We start from the raw sequence: 20905 nt of genomic DNA on the forward strand, positions 1-20905 counted from the left end.
AATGGATGAGTCCCTGCAGCGCTGCCAGGCTGCGGGGTGGGGTGGGAAGGAGGGCAGGAAGGAAAGAGCCGCGCTCCGCTCCGCCCGCCTCGGCCGCGCTCGGGCAGCGCCCGCAGCACCTGCCCCAAAGCCCTGCCGAGCCCCCTTTGGGCCCTGAGCTCCTCCGGGTGGGCATTGCCCCCAGGGCAGGTGGGCGAGTGAAGGAGCAGAGGTTTGGGGTCACTCTGTGGCGTTGTGTCCTCTCAGGCTGGGCTGGACCCGCCCCCAGGGCAGGTGGGCGAGTGAAGGAACAGAAATTGAATCCCAGAATGATGAGGCTGGAAGAGACCTCTAAGATCATCCAGTCCAACCTGTGCCCTGACACCTCAACCAGACCGTAGCACCAAGTGCCATGTCCAGTCTTTTTTTAAACACCTCCAGAGATGGTGATTCCACCACCTCCCTGGGAAGAGAATTCCAGTGCTTTATTATTCTTTTGGTGAAATTTTTTTCCTAATATCCAACCTGTCCCTTCCCTGATGGAGCTTGAGGCTGTGTCCTCTGGTTCTGTCAGTGCTGCCCGGTGGGAGAGACCGACCCCACCTGTCCCCAGCCTCCCTTCAGGAAGGTGTAGAGAGCAGTAAGGTCACCTCTGAGCCTCCTCTTCTCCAGGCTAAACAGCCCCAGCTCCTAGGGTCACTCTGGCCATCCTCTCAGGCTGGGCTGGACCTCCATGATGAGCGAAGCAGCACGAAAAAGGAAAGTGAAAAGCATCAAAGAAACCTGTGTTGGCTGGAGATAAAGAGCAGGGTTAAATAATCAATAATAAAGATAAAGGCTGGCACATAGAGACCCTGCCCTCCTGATGTGCTCCATCTCCGTCCCCTAAAGAGAGGAGAGAAGTGGCAGCCAGCCTCTTCCTCCTCACCCCTGCTGCTTCAAACCGCAGTAAATACTGCGGGAATTAAAGTAAATACTTCCAGGGAAGCCAGGAAAGAAAAAATCCCCTGACATTGGCTTCTTCTGCAGAAAGAGCCAGAGGCCAGAGCCTGAACTGCGACAGGGACCGAGCCACCCCGACGGAGCCAGGCAGCTGCTCCCTGTCCCTGCCATGTGCCACCCCGGTGACCCCGGCAGCCCTGGGGACAGCCGTGTGACAGGGCCGAGCTCAGCGGCGCTCGGAGCCCCGCTGAAAGCGTTAACGCTCCATGAGTAGCTGCCAGGTACGAGCTATCGCACATTCATCTCTCGCTGGGTAATTCACGTTCCAGGGCTCTCGGCTTTCCCACATGCCGCTCTCCCTCCCTGGAAAGACAGGTTTCTCCGAAGGGATGGGTGGGCGGGCAGGATCTCCAGCCTCACCTGCAGCCCGGTCCGGAGCGGTGGGGCCGGAGCTGCCCGCGGCTTGGGCAGCGAGGACATCCCCGGGGCAGGGCGGAGGAGCCCAGCCAAACCCTAACGAGGAAAAACTGGAGGGAAGCTGGGGGTTCCCGGCTCACCCTGACATTTCTTTCCAGGCCAGGGGAGATTTCAGCCTCCAGGAAGCAGCGAGGTGGCACCGGGTGCCTGGAGCTCCTGGACTCCTGCCACCCCTCCAGCCACTGAGCCCTGGGGCTTTCCTGGGCAGCTGCCGCCCTCTTTTCGTGTGTTTTTCTCTGGGTTTTCCCCGTCCTGAAGCCTGACGCGATCGGGTGTCTTCACTGCGTCAAACAGGAATTTATTTGCTGGTGGCTCCCAGCCAGCTTGAAAGGCTGGCGACCACGGGAGCTCTCCTTCCCCCACATCAGAGCGCCTTTTGTTCACCAAGCAGGAGTTTCTCATCTCTCCCTGCTCTTCCTGGCGCTTTTCCCTTTCTCCAGAGCCCACCAGGAGGGCGGCTCTGCCGGTGGCATCTCCAGCCGGACAGGAATCCCGGGCATCCTCTGGGCAGGGATGCTGTCCCGGCCACGGGCAGGGCACCAGTGCCCTCTCCTGGCCCCAGACACGGCTGGGAATGACTTCTGGCTGTTACTTTGTGCTCAATGAATCAGCGGGGAAAAAATGGAATATTTAGGTGGTTTTCTCCCCAAGCGCATCCCCTTGGGTGCCCTGAGCTTTGGGGATGTGCAGGAGAGAACACAACCTCCTTACGAAAATTAAGGGATGGATCACAGCACCACCACTTCTTTCTGCTGTGGAAATGAGATGATCAGGCAAGGCAGGATTGGTTTTACCCTGATCACTGCTAAAATCACGCCCAGACACCATCAAACACTCTGCTCTACTTTTTTCCCGTGTGGTCATCAATGACCAATCCCCTCCCCTCCTCACTGCAGGCACCGCGTTCTTCCTCTCCTGCTGCTCCAGGTGTCTCTTGGAGGGAGATGAGCTCTGCAGGCAGCACCTGATTTATGGGACACGGCCTTGGGACGGGCCCTGGAAGCACAAACTGCAGGGAGACGCTACAAAAATCCCCAACGTGCTCTTCCGGCAGGGCTGGGGACATCTGCGATCCTGCAGGGACCGGCTGGACCACGAGCATCCCTGTCCCGACATCCCGACATCCCGACATCCCGGGCGCAGCCGCGCTCCGCCAGCACCCACTGCTGGAGGCCGGGGAACTGCACCGGCTACGGCCGCTCCAGAGCCTCGGAATTCCCAACCAAAGCCCACGGGGGCTCCTGGAGATGGGTCCCGACGCTCCCCGAGCGAGCCCGTGTCCGTCCCGACATCCCTGTGCAGGCGGGAAGGGACAGCAGCGCCTGGAGTCCCACCCGCCCTGCTCACAGCCCGCCTGCCCCAGAGCTGAGCTTAACCCCAATTCCCGGGACAAACCCCACAGAGAGCACAGAACAATCCCCTGTCCAGCCCAAAGTTCCCCCTTGCCCGGAAAAGGGTGAAATGTTGGTGGGTGAAGCAGAGAGCGGCAGGTGCTGGTCCCGAACCCGCATTCCCCACGCTAGAGGGAATCAGAGCTCCACATTTCATTTCTCCCTTCAGCAGCCACCGGCAGCTCCGGGCTCGCCCCAAAGTGCTGCCCTCTTCAGCTGGAGCTATTTTAAATTTAATCTATTTTTAATTTAATCTAATTTAAATTTTCCTGGAAGAATTCACCGGGTATATTTTCTCTATTCACCGGGAATATTTTCTCTATTCACCGGGAATATTTTCTCCATTCACCAGGAATATTTTCCACACCCAGAGAAGCCTCGTGGGACCACGGGGTGAGAGGAGCAGCCCCCAGCCCCCAGGACCTGCTTCTAGGGATGGGTTTATCCAGCAGAGCTCGAAGCCCCCACAGCTGCTTGGGATGAGCCAAACCTCTGCCTAAGAACCTCAAACCTGTCTCCCTATGGAGGGTCTGAGGTGCAGCATCACCTCACACCCAAAACTGAGCCCAAAATTTTTGCTGAGCCCAAAATTCCTGCATGTTCTCCCCCAGACCATGGCTTTTCACCAGGTGCAGGTTTGAGACTCACCCCTAAAGGAACACATCTGAATTCACACACAGCGGATCATGCACAGAGAAATTTTTAGGCCAAGGATGCTTTAAAAAATCAGTTTATTTTACCTTACAAATGATAAATAATTTGTCTTTAAAAAAAAAATCATTTCACGTGTGTTTTACTTCATGTTCCAATATTAAAATAGCTTTCCCTTCTCCCCCCACCCCCTTTAAGTGATTGATACAAAAATAATTGTGACCAAATTCTTTCTTTTCTTCTTCTGCAAAAATTCCTGTATTTTAGGCAAAAAGGCACATTGTGAAGGCTTTTCACCAGGAGGCACAGGGGTTCCTCAAGACCCCAAGAGCTTCTCTCCCCTCTGTGCTTGTCCTAATCTGAGTGGAAGAGGACACAGTCCCAAGCAGCACTTCCAGTGCTGTTTGTCTGGTCCCTCCAGGAATATTCCAGGGCCAAGGACAACTTCAGTGTCACCCTTGTTTAACATGTGGGGGAAACCAAGGCACAGCAAAGCAGTTCAGTTATTTAAGAGCTTCTTGTGAATAGCTGGCAGAGCAGGACATAAAACTGGACGTGGATGTAGAATCCTGTCTTCTCCAAAACCCACCTGGGATCATCCTCCCCCCTCTCCAACCACGAGTCTCCAGATGTTTCTTTCTTAGTGGAACACTCACAAGACCAACACAAAAAGTTGGGCCTTCACTAGTCTAGAAAGGGATTAATTAAAGCCCTAATTACCAGCCCTTCAGGGGCACAAGATGCTGGGCTATATCCCCCTGGTGCAGCTTCCATCCACAGGGGGATATAACAGCAAGTCAGGCACTAGGAAAAGCTACAGGCAGGCTCTTGCTTTGGGTGGGCTTCAAAGCCTCCTTGTTCAGGGGCTGTGGTCCCAAAAATCAGCTGTTTTCCCATGGTTATGTCACCAGGAGGTGGTGAAGGCAGCGAAGGGGGTTCTTCAGCAGCAGAGATGTCAGGTCAGCAAGATCCTCGCCCTGCCTGCTCAGCTCGAGGCTGGGAAGTGCCCTTGGAGCTGCAGAGCAGGGCAGCACACCCCTTTCCCTGTGCTTCACCCCAAAACCTGCACATCCTGCTCCGGGGAGCCAGAGCATCACCAGCCAGCGAGCTGAGCCCGCCTGCCACAGCACGAGGCAGCGTCCCGTGGGGAGGGAGGCCAGGAAAGGCCACGAGGAAAGGCACAGAGCACAAGGCACCACCGTGAACAGCATTCCTTCTTGGGAGCAGCCAGCTCCTCGCTGGGGCAGACGAGCCACCCCTGGCTGGCCCGGCTCTAAGTTTCCTCATCCCAGAGGCAGAGCTGCTTTTGAGGCACGTAGTAGTGGAAGGTGTAGCCCTTCTGGCAGCTGCGGATGCCGCACTTGTAGGAGCTGACCCTGCCCGCGGCGTCGCGGCTCTTGCAGTACTTGAGCATGCAGGGGTACCACTCGATGCTCAGCGAGTAGCTGCACATGCACGGCTTCCAGCGCTCGGCGCACAGCCCGCAGCGCTGCAGCTCCGGCAGCTCCGAGCCCTGCGGCAGCACCTCGAACATGGAGCCGTCCACCCCTGCGGGAGCAAGGACACACAGGATCAGGGTGGAGGGACTAAAATCTGAATGGGAACCACTGGAGAAATGAAAGACCCCAAGGAAAGCAAAGTCTGGCATGTCCGAGCCTTGCTACAGCACCTCGAACATGGAGCCCTCCACCCCTGCGGGAGCAAGGACAGACAGGATCAGGGTGGAGGGACTAAAATCTGAATGGGAACCACAGAAAAAATACAAGACCCCAGGGAAAGCAAAGTCTGGCATGTCCGAGCCCTGCGGCAGCACCTTGAACATGGAGCCCTCCACCCCTGCGGGAGCAAGGACAGACAGAGTTCAGGACGGAAAGGAGGGCTACCAAAGCCATCCCCACACAGCCCCAAGGCTGAGGAGGAGGTTGGACAATCCTTCCAGGAGTTGTTGGGATTTAAATCTGAATGGGAGCCATGGGAGAGTGAAAGACCCCAAGGAAAGCAAGGTCTGGCAGCACCTGGAACAGACCTCCCTCAGGGTGAAGAGACATCCCTTAGTGTGAGGAGACCTCCCCCAGGGTGAACAGGCCTCCCTCGGGGTGAAGAGACAACCCTCAGGGTGAACAGACCTCCCTCAGGGTGAACAGGCCTCCCTCAGGGTGAAGAGACATCCCTCAGGGTGAAGAGACATCCCTCAGGGTGAGGAGACCTCCCTCAGGGTGAAGAGATATCCCTCAGGGTGAACAAGCCTCCCTCAGGGTGAACAGGCCTCCCTCAGGGTGAACAGGCCTCCCTCAGGGTGAAGAGACATCCCTCAGGGTGAAGAGATAGCCCCCAGGGTGAAGAGACATCCCTCAGGGTGAAGAGATATCCCTCAGGGTGAGGAGACCTCCCCCAGGGTGAACAGGCCTCCCTCAGGGTGAAGAGACATCCCTCAGGGTGAGGAGACCTCCCTCAGGGTGAACAGGCCTCCCTCAGGGTGAAGAGACATCCCTCAGGGTGAACAGGCCTCCCTCAGGGTGAAGAGACATCCCTCAGGGTGAACAGACATCCCTCAGGGTGAACAGACCTCCCTCAGGGTGAACAGACATCCCTCAGGGTGAACAGACATCCCTCAGGGTGAACAGACCTCCCCCAGGGTGAACAGATCTCCCTCAGGGTGAACAGACCTCCCCCAGGGTGAACAGACCTCCCCCAGGGTGAACAGACCTCCCTCAGGGTGAACAGACATCCCTCAGGGTGAAGAGACATCCCTCAGGGTGAACAGACATCCCTCAGGGTGAACAGACCTCCCCCAGGGTGAACAGGCCTCCCCCAGGGTGCTGCCATGAGGTAAAGCCAAAGGAAGCAGCCACCAAAACCAGCTCTGGTATCTCTGCACAGTCCCCTGGTCAAGGAGGAGGTTGGACAGGGCATCTCCAGGAGCTTAAATCTGAATAGGAACCACAGGAGAACAGGAGACCCCGGGGACAGTAAGCCAAAAGACACAAACCGAGGTGCTTCCTCTGGGTGGTGGATCAGGTGAACGTTACTTTTAAAATCCCAAATTAGGTTCACTCAGGGAGCGCCAGCAGGAGGAGTGAGATCTGCTCACACACAGGCAGGGTGACACACGTGCCTCAGAGCCAAAACAATCAGTGCTGATCCCCAGAAACCTGGCAGGAGCCGCCACGGCAGCGTGCCAGCCCACTGACAGGAGCAGCTCCAGGGAAATCACCTTTCTCCAGCCAGAACTTGACATCCTCCTCGCGGGTGTAAATGGCCTCCCTGGCCTCGGCGCAGACGTTGTGGATGTGGGAGCTCAGCTGGGCTGCCTTGCTGAAGTTCACAGCCACGTCCATGCTGAGGTGCTCCAGGCCTCGCACCTCCTCTGCCTGCCTCACTGTCCGGGGGTTTTTCTGCAGAGGAAATCATCACAATCTCAATCCTGGGCACATCTCATTCCTTACAGATGTGGTGCCAACACCAGATGTGAGAACAGATGTGCACCTGCATCCTACCTGGGTGAGAGGCACCTTAAAATAACCTGTTGGTACTGAAACCATGATGTTTTACCCTTGACTGTGGTGGTGTCTCCATGTTTTGTCCTGATAAATCGTCCCAGATCAGTCCTGGCTTCACTGGGGCAGGGATTTTCACACCCCTGACACAAATTAGGCTCAACTAAACCACGACACAAACGAGGCTCAACTAAATCTGGATCAACACCACTGATAAACTCAGTTTAACACCAAACCCCTGAAGGAGAAGGGGTGGTCAGAGGTGGGTTGAAGAGCTGAGCAGCCAGGCAGGAGCCTGGGGAGGGCAAACAGGCAGGAAAACTCTGAGGATTCCTGGCTGGAGGGGAGGAGGGAGCCCCGTACCTGGCGCAGCTTCGCCATGGACTCGCTGGGGATGATCTCGTTGCGGTGCAGCCGGGTCACAAAGCAGAGGGCCTGGAACTGGCTCTGGCCCCTCTCCAGCTCCCCGAGGATTAAGGCACGGAAAATCTTCACCTCCTGACACAGAGAGAGAAATAACAAGAGTGAGAGCTGCAAATCTTTGGCATGGGCGAGGTGAACTGAAAGGTCGGGGTCAAAGAGAAAGGCTCCAGCCCTGAAACAAAGCCAAAGGTCTCCTACTGGTGCTGCCTGAGCACAGAGGGGTGATCCCAGCTCCAATCCCACCCCAAAGCCTGCAGCACAATCCCTGGTGTCCGTAGAGAATGAAGGGTTTTCCCAATCCCACTGTGGCAAGGCCAAATTGCTGCCAGGTCACATCCCACACCCACGAGCTGAGGGTTCCTGTGCTTCCCCAAGAAGGGAAGCAAAGCCCCAGGGAGCCTCGTTTGGTTCTGCTGAGCAAATATCACACAGCCATCATGGTCATGCCTTGCTGAGTAAGCAGCCCCAGATTCCCCCTGCTGCCTTCCCTCACTTGCTTCTTGACAAGTGGAGAAAAAGTTGCTCATCCCTGAGCGTGTGGAACAGAAGGGAAAATGGAATTGTTAAAGGCAGAAGGAGCCGTGATGATCAGCTGCAGCTGACTTCCTTTTCTGTCCAGGTCACTAATTTTGTCATTTTATATAACATGGACTGCAGTCCTTTCCAGAACCAGCTAGGAAATCACTCACAGTTACTTCATGTAGAGCCCCAGAAATCCTTGGCACCAAACCCTGATTTCTTTGCAGGGATCAATCCCTGCCTCTGGCTTCAGGGGCATCAGTGCCCTCTGTGGGAATCTGCCACCCCTTGGTGCCATCCCATCCCACTCCAAGGGCCAAGCAGGACTGGAACAGGGAGATCAACCCCTGCACAGAGAGCTGGGCAGACACTGGAGGCTGGAGGGCAGAGCTGTGCCAGCTGCTCAGATCCCTCTCCTCCTGCTGGATGGCTCACTGCCCTGGCCTCTGCCAGCCTCCCTGTACCCCAGAAGGGAGCATTCCTCTTTTCCAACCTCTCTGTGCCCCAGAAAGGAGCATTCCTCTTTCCCAGCAGAACTTTCCTGCTCACTAAGCCCACTATTTATTTCCTGCCTTCTCTCCCATGCCCAGAAGAGCAATGGGAATGCCATTCAGTGCACATCTGGACAGCTGCAAGAACAACAGCATTTCCACCCCCCAGGATGGGAGGAATCATCTTGCTGCTGCAATTGTTGACTTTGCACAAGGCAGAGCAGGGCGCTGAGAAGAAAGAGATTCCAAAAATTCTTGTGAAATTGCTGTGGAATTTTTACTTTTTTCCCGAGAGATTTCATGGGGAGGTGTCCCACTGAGGCACTGGAACAATCCACATTCCCCATCCACATTTGGTCCAGCTGCTTTCCAGCTTCCAGATGGGAGCTCCCCCAGCATGCAGGGCCCATGGATGAGTGGACTCAAACCAGCAGCTGACTCTGGCATATTCCTCAGCTGAGGGTTTAATTCTAATTCCCTTTGAACAGGCTGGGAGAAGCAAGCAGGGACAGCCACGTTTGGCATTCAGGCCAAAAACCTCCACAGGCAGGAGATTAAAAACAATGCAGCACTTCCCAGGTTGGAGGCAATTTTTGTAAAATGAGAACGTGCTGAGCAGCTGATTAATCCTCCTGATCCATCTATTTAAGAATTAGCCTTCAGCCAGGCAGCTCCTTCCTCCTCAGGGCTGATGCAGACGAGGAATTCCCAACTCCCTCTGCCCAAACTCCAGGTGCCAGGGATTTCCAGGGCTGACACCGAGGGAGATGCTCAGGGTGGGCTGCCAGCATTGAAACAGCTTTAAAAAAAGCTGTTTTTCAAGTTTTTTCAAGGATCTGGCTCCTGTAGCATTCTGAGGGGGGAAATCCCACCTTTAGCTGGACCTTGCAGTGAGCACTCCATCCTTCTCTTCCCTGCCCTGCCCCAAATCCTGGCCTGGCTTTGGTCCCTCTCTCCCTGCAGCCCCAGCTGGAGCAGGAACCAAACCAGGCTGCTTCAAGAAGATTCCAGAGGGAAAAGAGCTTTCCTAAGCAGATAGGACTCAGTTTCCTCATGCACAAAAGCCCCTTCTTTAGTCACAAAGCTGACATTTATAGGAAATATCAGAAGGAACGTGTAAGACTTATTTGGCTAACAATACACTCATTTATTTGTGTATCTTGGTCAGCAAATGGCCAGGCTGCATGTCTGTCAAATCTCTCTATTTGGTTAAAGAGAGTTAGTTTATATATTTTAAAGTTATAAAGTTTCCATATTTAAAGTTATTTCTATATTAATAATCTATATTAATATAGAAATATATACTTTATTATAATTATTATAAATATAATATAATTAATATAGTTATACATTTGTATTTACATATTATTTTATTGATTTATATTTATATTGATATTTTATTCATAAAGTTTATATATTTACAAGTTTATATATTATATATTTCAAAGAGTTAGTTTGGTTAGTTTATAATTTTCTTCACTGATTCTCATGGGACAGATTTATTGTTTATGCAGGTACAAACTTATTTTTCTTACTAGAATAGATTGTTAACTGCCTTTATTCTTATGGGAACTTATAAGGAACTTACAAGCTAAAGCCAGCTTAGCTGGAATAGCAAGGCCTAAACCATATTTTATAAAATAGAAAATATTTATAAAATAAAGATATATACATATAAAATAAATATAAATAATAACACAAAATATAAAATATTTGCTGTTATTTCTACTTGCATGTAACAAAGAGCCACCAAAGCTTGGAGAGCACCTTCCCCTCCCCAGCCTCCTTTTCCCAGCAGGGAAAGCAGAGAATCAGTGCCAAGGTGGGTCCCCAGCCAAGGCAGCAAACAGCACCTGAACTCCAGGTTCTGCAGAATTTCCCAGCAGGGAACAAGCCCCAGCAGAGCAGAGCAGAGAGGGACTCTGCAGAGAACTCAGGGAGGGGAATCCTCAGCCCTGAGTGGGGCAGTGACAGCTGGGGCTGGGTGACAGACACTGCAGGGGACAGCCAGCCCTGCAGCGAGGCCACAGCGGCTCCTCCAGGCAGGGGGGAAACCAGTGCTCCCAAAATCCTGGTGCTACACCATGGAAACCAGTGCTCCCAAAATCCTGGTGTTTTAGCACAGAAATCAGTGCTCCCAAAATCCTGCTGTTTTAGCATGGAAATCAGTGCTCCCAAAATCCTGCTGTTACACCACGGAAACCAGTGCTCCCAAAATCCTGCTGTTTTAGCACAGAAATCAGTGCTCCCACTCCCCAAATCCCATTGTTACACCATGCAAATCAGTGCTCCCACTCCTAAAATCCCACTGTTTCATCAGGGATATTGGTGCTCCTAAAATCCCATTGTTACAGCAGGGATATCAGTGCTCCCATTCCCAAAAACCCACTGTTACACCATGGAAATCAGTGGTCCCAAAATCCTGCTGTTTTAGCACAGAAATCAATGCTCCCACTCTCAAAATCCTGCTGTTTTAGCACAGAAATCAGTGCTCCCACTCCCAAAATCCTGCTGTTTTAGCACAGAAATCAGTGCTCCCACTCCCAAAACCCCACTGCTGCACCATGCAAATCCATGCTCCCAAAATCCCATTGTTTCAGCAGAAATCAGTGCTCCCCAAATCCCACTGCTGCCTGCCCCTACCCAAGGCACTCCCAAGGAGGAGCAGGGAAATCCTCCAGCTCCTTCCCTGCTCATCTGGGGCTGAGAGCACTCAGCCCCCCCTCCTGGGGTTTTTTTCCAGCAGGGATTTACAAGCCTGTGTGGTCCAGCTCCCAGCCCAGCAACGAACCCACGGCGAGCCGAGCAAAGCAGTTCCCAGGGAAATAAATCACTTCAGTGCCTTCCTCCCTGCAGCCCGTGCAGCTTTCCTGCCAAATTTCTCTGCCCTAAGGACATCAGTGCTGCTCTGGGGACCCAGTTGTGTCTTTGCAGTGGCACAGGCAAAAAGGAGAATGTGCTGCTGGGGACAGGGGGTGACACCAGCACTGCACCGCTGTCAGCAGCCTTTGCCCCAGGGATGGAGCACAGCTGGCCAGAATTCCAGGAGTTTGCACAGCACGGGGAACTTGGTGTTGCATCCACACCCGGGGTCCAGCCAGCTGAGCCACCCTGAATGGGTGGGGATTATGGTTTTTAACCCTTCTGTCTCTGGAATGGAGAATTTGGGTGTGCTGCCTCTTATATTCAGGTATCTGAAAAGGCAAATTGAGGATGTGGGAGAGGACAATAAAAAGGAAATTTTCTGAGCAATAAATACAATTCTACAGAGTAACAAGCACCAGGGTGTTTTAATGACCCCTCCCAAAGGCTCCTGAATGTCCCTCATTTCCTACTTTTGGTATCTGTTCAGAGAAGAAGCTCCTTTCCAGACCACACAGATAAAATCTGTGCTCAGATGCTTTCCGTGCCACCTGGTGATTTGTCACCTCACACGTGGCCCCCTGGCATGAGGAAATTCTGACACCACCACCCCAAAAACATCACACAGCAGCTTGGTCAACACGGAAAGGACTGGCAGTGCAAGGGTTAAAGCACTACCCAGGCTTCCTCCCTTGTGTTTCCAAGCCCAACTTTTCCAGCAATGGAAAGGGAAGAGAAACTTCTCCCTATCTTTGTGCTGACCTTGAAATAAACCCACCCACTTTGTCCTCAGGCCATGTTTAACAACCAGCAACCTCACTCCACTCCAATCAGACACAACACTCAGAGCTGCTGAGCCCCCTCATGATTTTTTTTTTGCAATAAAAAATTTCATTTTTTGCAATACATTTTATGCCTGACCACAGAAAAAGGAGCGTTTTCATTCCCTTCTCTCAAACTACAAGAAAAGAAGGGGGCACCCCTGCTCTGGCCAGAAAATGAGTCCCAGTTTGAGCTCTCACTGCCCAGTTTGTGCTGCACCAAGGAGAAAATAACCTGGTGTGCTCTGAGGACACAGCTCCAGATCTGGAGGCAGGCAGGGGTGGAAGAGCAAAGAAAATCCCAGCCCTGTGGAAGCCCCAGGCACTGCTCAAGTCCCACCAGTGTCAGAGCAAAGCAATGAACAATGATCTCATTTAGCTCCTTTCTTCTCCAGCCCCTGGTCTGGCAACCACAAACTGCCAGCAGAGAAAAAAAAAAAAAAAATAGCAAATAAACCCCTGAGTTTGGACAAACCCCCTGCAGTTTAAGCCAGAGGAATGGAAAACTCATTTGTGGAAAAACCCCAACATCCTGGCCACATCATCAGGCTCAAGGGCAGCAGACAACAACCCCAGCTGCTTTTGGGAACACTCCGAGCCCCACGAGCTCCAGAGCAGCAGGAGTTGTGTAATTTGGGCGAGAGGAGCAGCAGGGTAGAGCAGGAACTGTCTGGGTGCAGCTGCAGCAGGTCAGAGGGGGAAGCCCGGCCAGGCTGCTGCCTGCTCACACATTACTCACCTCACCACAAAGCAGCTCTCTGCTCCTTTATGTTCCCCTGGCTTTTCCCAGCTATTTCCCAGCAAATCCACGGAGCAGACAGAGCCAGCTGCCCTAAAACTGAGGATCAGGAATGCATTTCTGCAAGTTGGATGCTTGCAAAGCCCTCCAGGGACCATCGCTTCCAGGGAGCTCAAGATTTAACCCATGGACCCAAAACACCTCCAGAGAGCCCCAACCCAGAAGAAACTCAGCTCTAAAAAGGGTGGGAGGGAGAGAAGATGTAGCACACACTCAGTCGGGTTTGTGGGTGAGCTCTGAGCTCTCAGGAGGAGCTGAAGCAAATGAAAAATGCTGAAAGAATCACCAGGTCACACCCCTGGTTCCCAAAGGACCTGCCTAGAGGATCTGCAGGGAATTTGGATTTCCCTGGCTTGGGAATGTGCAAGTTTGCAATCCACAGCTTCAGAGCCCTTCCTAACCTCCCTGCTGTGCCATGGCTTGCAATTAATATTTAATATTTTCTTTAACAGGAGTCACAGGGCTGCTTCCCTGCACATGCGCTGGACTATTTGAAACATGCCACATTTGAAACATGCCATCACTTCCAAAATCACCGTGGCTTCTGGTGGCACCTCAGGGAGGAAAAGAGACCTCTGAGGGGCTTGGAGAGAGACTGAGATTGAACAGGGAAGAGGCACCAGAACAATCCCTGGCAAAAAGGCTCCAAGGTTCACAGCAGGCTGGGACACAGCACCTTCCTATCTCATGGGTCTGGGCTTCCTCCTGCTGCAAAGCAAAGTCCACCTGAGCAAAGAGCCAGGACGGGGGGTTGGAATGAGATAACACAGCCAGGCCACCCTGGGCAAACTCTGCTTCCCTGGGCAGTGGGAGCTCCCTGCCTCCAGCCAGGCTTGGCATCTCCATCTCCATGAGACGTGTGGGACTGGGGGCTTCAGCTCAGCAGTATCACCTTCCTGACTCCGGGCTGGGAGCAGAGGGTGCAGGGCTGTGCTCAGAACTGACAGCTGCCAGTCACACACGTCCCACACCACACACGAGCCCCCCAAGACGGCAGGAGCCCACCTGAGGAATCAACTGCACCCCATGGCATCGTGGAGAGAGACATCCCAGAGCTCCAGCAGGACATGGACAGCCCCACACCAGAGCCAGGAACCCGAGATCTCCCCAGCCCTGCCCCTGCTCCCTGCCTGGCTGAGCTGAGCCAGCCACGCAAAACTCTGAGGAATTGTGCAAAACTCTGAGGAATTGTGCAAAACGCTGAGGAATTGTGCCAAACTCTGAGGAATTGTGCCAAACGGTGCTGCTCACAACTCAGCCAGGAGCACCAGAGCTGCTGGACTCGGCTGGGAAGCTGCTGCCCGTCCCCTCTAGGATCCTTCACCCTCTGTTTCCAGCGTGGAGACAGCCCCGGCACAGGGGTGACACCGGTGGGGACAGCAAGCCTGGCTCACTGTCCTGGAGCTGTGTCGGAGAGCTCAAACAAAGCCCCCGACGGTGCGAGAGGATGGATGGACTTCTCCCTGCGCATTCCCAGGGTCCTTCTGGCTCCCGGACCCCCAGTCAAGATTCTCCAGCTTCCGAGTTGGGATGGACTCGGATGGGGAAGGAGGACGGGAAGGATCGCCACCCCCACAAAAAGCACTCACGGAGCGCACGAAAAGCCCTGACCAGACCCTCCCGCGAGGTGCCAGGGGCCAGCGCTCCCATCCCGCAGCCTTTACCCTCCTCCAGCCCCGCCGGGACCACCGCGGGACCCCGCGGCACCCGGGGATGCTCTCCCAGCTCCGCTGTTATCCGAAACCCCCGGGGATGCTGTCCCAGTTCTGTTCTTATCCGAAATGCCCGGGGATGCTCTCCCAGCTCGGTCCCTGCCCAAAACGCCCGGGGATGCTCTCCTCGCTCCATACCGGTCTGAACTCTCCGGGGATGCTCTCCCAGCTCCGCTCTTATCCGAAACCCCCGGGGATGCTCTCCCCCGCCCCGTACCTGTCTGAAATCCGCCGTGAGCGTGACGAGGGCGCCGTCGGCCGCCCTTAGCTCCAGGCTGACGCAGTCGGCGCCGCTGTCGGCCTGCAGGCTCTCCTCCGTCACCTGCCCGCCGGGCAGCCGCACCCGCACCCGCAGCTCTGCCCGCGCCGCGGGGCCGGGCAGCGGGGCCAGCGCCAGCCACAGCAGCGCCGGCAGCGCCGGCAGCCGCGGCCGCGGGCCGCGCATCCCCCCGCGGGCCGGGCTCAGCGCAGGGCGCGCATGGGGCGGGGGGCGCGGGCGGAGCGCGGAAGGCGGCGGGGGAAGGCGGCCCCGCCGCGCCCCCGGCCCCGCGGGGGTGGCTCGCTCGCCCGGCTCATTCAGCGCCCGCTCGCTCGCTCCGGCCGTCGCTCCGTCCCTCCTTCCCTCCCTCCCTGCGCGGGCTCTGCCCTCGCCCCCCGCCCGTCACTTCCCCCCTGGACCCGGGACGGCCCCGCCGAGCTGCGCCCGCCCCGCGTTAAAGGAACAGCGCCGGGCCGGGCGGGGGAGCGGCGAGCGGCGGCCGAGACCGGGCTGCGCACCTGGATCCATCACCCAGAGCCCTGGATGAGCACATGGATCCATCAAATACAGCCCTGTATGAGCACATGGATCCATCACCCAGAGCCCTGGATGAGCACATGGATCCATCAAATACAGCCCTGGATGAGCACATGGATCCATCACCCAGAGCCCTGGATGAGCACATGGATCCATCAAACACAGCCCTGGATGAGCACATGGATCCATCACCCAGAGCCCTGGATGAGCACATGGATCCATCACCCAGAGCCCTGGATGAGCACATGGATCCATCAAATACAGCCCTGGATGAGCACATGGATCCATCACCCAGAGCCCTGGATGAGCACATGGATCCATCACCCAGAGCCCTGGATGAGCACATGGATCCATCACCCAGAGCCCTGGATGAGCACATGGGTCCATCAAACACAGCCCTGGATGAGCACATGGATCCATCACCCAGAGCCCTGGATGAGCACATGGATCCATCAAATACAGCCCTGGATGAGCACATGGATCCATCACCCAGAGCCCTGGATGAGCACATGGATCCATCACCCAGAGCCCTGGATGAGCACATGGATCCATCACCCAGAGCCCTGGATGAGCACATGGGTCCATCAAACACAGCCCTGGATGAGCACATGGATCCATCAAACACAGCCCTGGATGAGCACATGGATCCATCACCCAGAGCCCTGGATGAGCACATGGATCCATCACCCAGAGCCCTGGATGAGCACATGGATCCATCACCCAGAGCCCAGGCTGTGCACATGGATCCATCAAACAGCCCTGGACGTGCACATGGATCAGGGATGCACATTCTCATCAAACACAGCCCTCACCCCACAGATCCATCATCCAGAGCTCCATCCAGGCCAGCCTTGAACACCTCCAGGGATGGGGCAGCCACAGTGAAATACACTCAGAGTTTTCTGAACGTGTTCTTGCTGCAAGTCAGTCGATATTGATGTGACTCCTCAGGCTCCCAGTGCCACAGGTCTGGTGTGAGCCGTGCTGGAGGCATCCCTGTCCCTGAGGATGTCACTGGGACACCTTCAGAGTCCCTCTCCCAGACATGAGGGACCTGTGTTACTTCAGAGCCTGCACTCGCTCTCCAAATGCCCCCAGTCTGCCCTTCACCTTCCCGGCTCTGATCATTTCCAGATGGGCAGATGCTGCTGAAGGGCCCCTTTGATTTCCAAAGGTCTCTCTGCAAACACAAAGGTCACCGTGGCAGCAGGATCAGGGCCTTGGAGAAAGAGCTTTGTGAGCAGGAGCACAGAAATAAATGGAAACATCCATTTAAAGCCACGCTTCCAGGCAGGGAGATCACTCTTGTCCAAACAGTGCTTTTTGTGTGACCTCCCATAAGCTTTAACCCTAAATTTTCACAAAATTGGCTCCTTGAAACGTTTTTCAGGACAATAGCAGTGCTGAAAAAAAGAGAAGGAAAAGTTAAGAGGTGGAAAGGAGGGAGGAAAGCAATGGATACAAAAAGAGAGGGAGGGCCCACAAGGTAGGAAGGCACAGAAAGATCCTCATGACAAAAGCTGCAGAAGGAGAAGGCCCCACTCACACAGTGAATTTATTCAGAGGAGATTATGCAAAAAACCAGGAGGATCCCAGCAGGGGCTGGAGGGAAGAGCCATGAGGTCAGTGGGCACAAACAACCCTTAGAGGACCTCCAGTCCAGAGAGTTCCTCTCATCCCAGATCTGGAATCCACATCCCTGTGGCACTAATGCAGATTTATCTGAGCCCTGGATCCCGGGGTGTGAGAGGTGATTTGGGACCGTCCCTCTCTGTGCTGCTGCAGCCAGGCTGCCTGGGAGTACAGGGTGTTCTTTTCCTCCTGGTAGCTCCTGGAGCAGAGGAAATCATCAGTTTGGCTCAGCAGCTTGCCAGGAATGCTGGAGTGCTCCTGCAGATTGCAGTTCCGACCCGGGCACGGTGGGTTTGAGCCCTGTCCCAGAAATGAACGGACACACAGATAAGAAATACAGACAAGGGATTGAAAATGCTGCCAGGGAACAGAATTAAAGAGCAAAGAGCTGTTTGGGAGGTAGCAGGGAGCAGAAAAACAACCAGGGAGCACAGGAGGGACAGCTTTGCTGAGGTTTGGAAGGGACTGGAAGGTGCCAAGGGACAGATTGGTCAGCAGGTGACAGTGAAGAGAATTCCTGAAGAGCAAGTGCAGCTCCACGACTTTGGGGCAGGCCAAACCAAGGCTTTGGTGTCTTCCTGCCTTTGCTGGGGCAGCTGTGTGGATGGAGCCTCCCCTGAAGCCCAGGGAAGGTGAAACATTCCCCCCAGCTCCATGTACTCCCGGCAGGATCAGCCTGGCTGAGTGTTAATGATCTGCGCCAAGATTTTCTGGTATGTGAGCACATTGCAGCTTTTTACCGGGGGAAAACTTCCATTAAAATACCTCAGCCACGAGGCTGAGGGGGAAAAATGTGCTGCTAAAATCCCAGCTGGGCTCTGCTGTGCAGCTCCAGTGCGTGGGAGCGGGGAGGTGCAATCTGACCCAGGGCTTGCCCCGGTGCCTCTGTCATCCCCGGGGAAAACCACGGGGATTTGGCCAAGCTCCAAATCTCCACTGCCTCTTCCTCAGCTCAGAGCTGGGTTTGCAGGAGCTCCGTGTCATGCTGGCACCTTGGAAAACGTGAAAAACGCCAATCGCTTGTTTTTAAAATTTTAAAAGTTGAATAGTAATCAAATGGTTATAAAAATAGCAATACAATTAGAGAAATAATAATTTGGACAATTTGGATGAGGACAATACAAGACAATAGAAACAAAAAGTTAAAACCCACCAAGAACAAGCTTTTACTGCCTGCACAGTGCCTGAATTTCACATTTTGTTTACTCTGGTGTTAATCCCAGCTCCAGTTGGTGTAACTGAGGTCAGGGGTCAGGCCCAAACGTTCTGCCTTGAGCCTTTTAATGTCCCATCCTTCATTTTTCGTGCCAAACCGCTTTTAAAGCTACACGAAAGAACCATCAGTGCTTTTTGAAGGATTCAATCAGGGCAAGTATTTTGGGGAGCTGAACACACAAAACCCAGCTATTTGCCATTGTTCCCAGCACTACAGAACTGAAAGAGCTCGGGGAGAGTTAATTGGATTTTTTTTTTTCACTCCCCCAACTTGTAGACTAAATCCCAGCTATTATCACGAATATTACTACCGAGGACCTGTGGCTTGATCTGAAGCCCTGGGAAAGGATTTGTGTTGTGGTGTTCAGTGGAGACCTTACTGCTGCAGAAAGGAATCAGGTTTTGAGTCATTTCTCATTAATTAAAAGCATTTCCACCTCCCTTCCGAGCGTTCCCTGCTGCCCCTCCTGAATGCCCTCCTTCCCTTGGCAATTACATAAACCAAGCTCCTGAAAGGGGGTGAAAAAACAGCTTTAGTGGCTTAGAACAATGCCCAGCATCTCCTGGCTCTGACCTGGTTACCACCCTATTCTCTGTCCTGGGCAATTAGGGGGCTGAGCAGTGCAGCAGCCTGGGTGTAATTAAATGAGCAGAGCCCTGGGAAGTTGATGGAGTGCTTTAAAGCTGCTGCAGATGCTTGTCCAGAGATGTTGTCCTGATTAGAGTCACGTTAATTGGGATTCCACACTCTTTGATGCAGCTGCAGGGGAAGGGCAGCAGTGGGGGAGGGTTTGGGGGTGTGCAGGAGGGGTTCTGCCCCTTTTCTCCTGCATCAGTTCATGAGAAGGGACTCAAAAGCACAAAGCTGGTGTTACCTGGTTCAGGAGGAAGAGGGGAATTTTTGTTTTTGGGGGGTCTCCTGTGGCAGGGAGGAATGATGAATCTGACTCCATCTTCTCAGAAGGTTCATTTATTATTTTATGATACTATATTATATCAAAGAATACTATACTAAACTATATTTAAAAATACAGAAGGGATACAGACAGAAGGCTAAAAAGATAATAATGAAAACTCCTGACTCTCTCCAGAGTCCTGGCAAGACTCAAAAGGCCAAAGAGTCAAAGCAATTCTCATGAAACCAATAAACAATCACCTGTGGGTAAACAATCTCCAAACACATCCCAAAGCAGCAAACACAGGAGAAGCAATCAGATAATTATTGTTTTTGTTATTCTCTGAGGCTTCTCAGCTTCCCAGGAGAAGAATCCTGGGCAAAGGGATTTTTCAGAGAATGTGACAGGGAAGTGTCACCAAATAATCATCCTGAAGGCCCAGCACACAATGCAGGTGAGGATCCCTCACAGGGCTCCCAAAGCCCTGAGAGAGAAACCCTGAGTTGTGGGAGCTGGTGGAGATCAGCCAGCCAAAACTGGGCTGCCCTTTCTCAGGAAGGCCAAGAGAGCTGGCAGGGTCTGGTCCTCCAGGAGACCCTTCAGAGTTCCCCCTGACGGTGGGGATTGGGGAGGTACCAGGAGATTATTGGAAAAACCTCCCTCGTGGTCAGCACTCGTCCTTGGATGAGTACAAGCTCCTCTGTGGATGCCTCCTGTGGCACTGGAGATTTGGCAGGTGCCCCTTTTGCTCCCCTGCCCTCTGCTATGGCAGAAGTTGCAGCTGAAGGGTTCAATTCCCATTCCCTTTGTGTTTAAGTCAGGCTTGGTGCTCCTGATTTCCCTGCTCCCACAGCCCTGCTCCTTCCCTGAACATCTGGATCCAACTACCCAGCAGCAGGATGTCTGCAGCACATTCCTCCCCTCCCTCCTGCCTCTGTGCTGCTCACAGAGGGAGCAAACACAAAGAGGGGGAGGTCAGAGACAGAAAAAGGAGAGCAGGGCATGATGAAGAGGCTGGAACTTGAAATGGTTTTTTTCTTTTCCTTTCCTGGATTCAACTCTTGACCTGTGTGTCTCTCAAATGCTGCTGGAATTCAGGAATCCCATTAAAGCCCACTGAAAAAAAGTCTTCTGAAGCTGCTCCCATGCCTGGAAGTGTTCAAAGCCAGGGTTTGGAGCAGCCTGGTTTGGTGGAAATGGGACAGAATGAGTTTTAATGTCCCTTGGAACCCAAACTGTTCTGGGATCCTCTGAAAGCTGCCCTCAGCAGGCAGAGGGAAAACCTGCCAGGCATTTGCAGGGATGGAAAGGTTTGGGAAGGTTTTGGAAAGGTGTAAAGCTCTGCAGGGATCTCCCACAGCCCAGTGCCCCCCTGGGGGAGTGCAAAGCCCTGGGCACCCAGAGAGCTCCGTGCTGGTTTGGGGAATGAAGCAATCCAGGAAGCCAAAGTTCATTAAAGTCCACCAGCTCCTGCCCTCGGTGTGTTTGGAGATAAAAACAGCAAGGTCTGGGAGCAGGAACTGCTCTGAGCCCTGGGTGACATGTTCCCATGAACACAAGCAAATCTCCTGCTGGGAACAGCTGAAACAGCCCCCAGGGACAGCCTGCAGGGGAAAGGAGCTTCCATGTCCTCTCCAACCCAATCCACTCCATCCTGCAGGGGGAAGGAGCTTCCATGTCCCCTCCAACCCAATCCACTCCATCCTGCAGGGGGAAGGAGCTTCCATGTCCCCTCCAACCCAATCCACTCCATCCTGCAGGGGGAAGGAGCTTCCATGTCCCCTCCAACCCAAACCACTCCA

The 20905-nt window shown here is 53.8% G+C and overlaps 1 protein-coding gene and 1 long non-coding RNA gene across 2 annotated transcripts; one reads left to right on the plus strand and one right to left on the minus strand.

The window, feature by feature from the left end:
• The first annotated feature begins 634 nt into the window (after positions 1–634).
• On the plus strand, positions 635–4255 carry LOC132338004 (uncharacterized). Its single transcript, XR_009489334.1, has 2 exons — positions 635–1202; positions 2295–4255. It is a non-coding gene; the product is annotated as an uncharacterized LOC132338004 (long non-coding RNA).
• On the minus strand, positions 3504–15024 carry OAF (out at first homolog). The gene is made up of 4 exons (XM_059867117.1): positions 14782–15024; positions 7301–7435; positions 6655–6835; positions 3504–4988 (listed from the first exon to the last, which is right to left on the minus strand). Exons 1-4 carry the CDS (start codon positions 15007–15009, stop codon positions 4714–4716), a joined length of 819 nt encoding a protein of 272 aa, XP_059723100.1. The 5' UTR covers positions 15010–15024; the 3' UTR covers positions 3504–4713.
• Between the last annotated feature and the right edge of the window lie 5881 nt (positions 15025–20905).

Source organism: Haemorhous mexicanus, chromosome 24 (genome assembly GCF_027477595.1).
Source record: "Haemorhous mexicanus isolate bHaeMex1 chromosome 24, bHaeMex1.pri, whole genome shotgun sequence".
NCBI classification, from domain to species: domain Eukaryota; kingdom Metazoa; phylum Chordata; class Aves; order Passeriformes; family Fringillidae; genus Haemorhous; species Haemorhous mexicanus.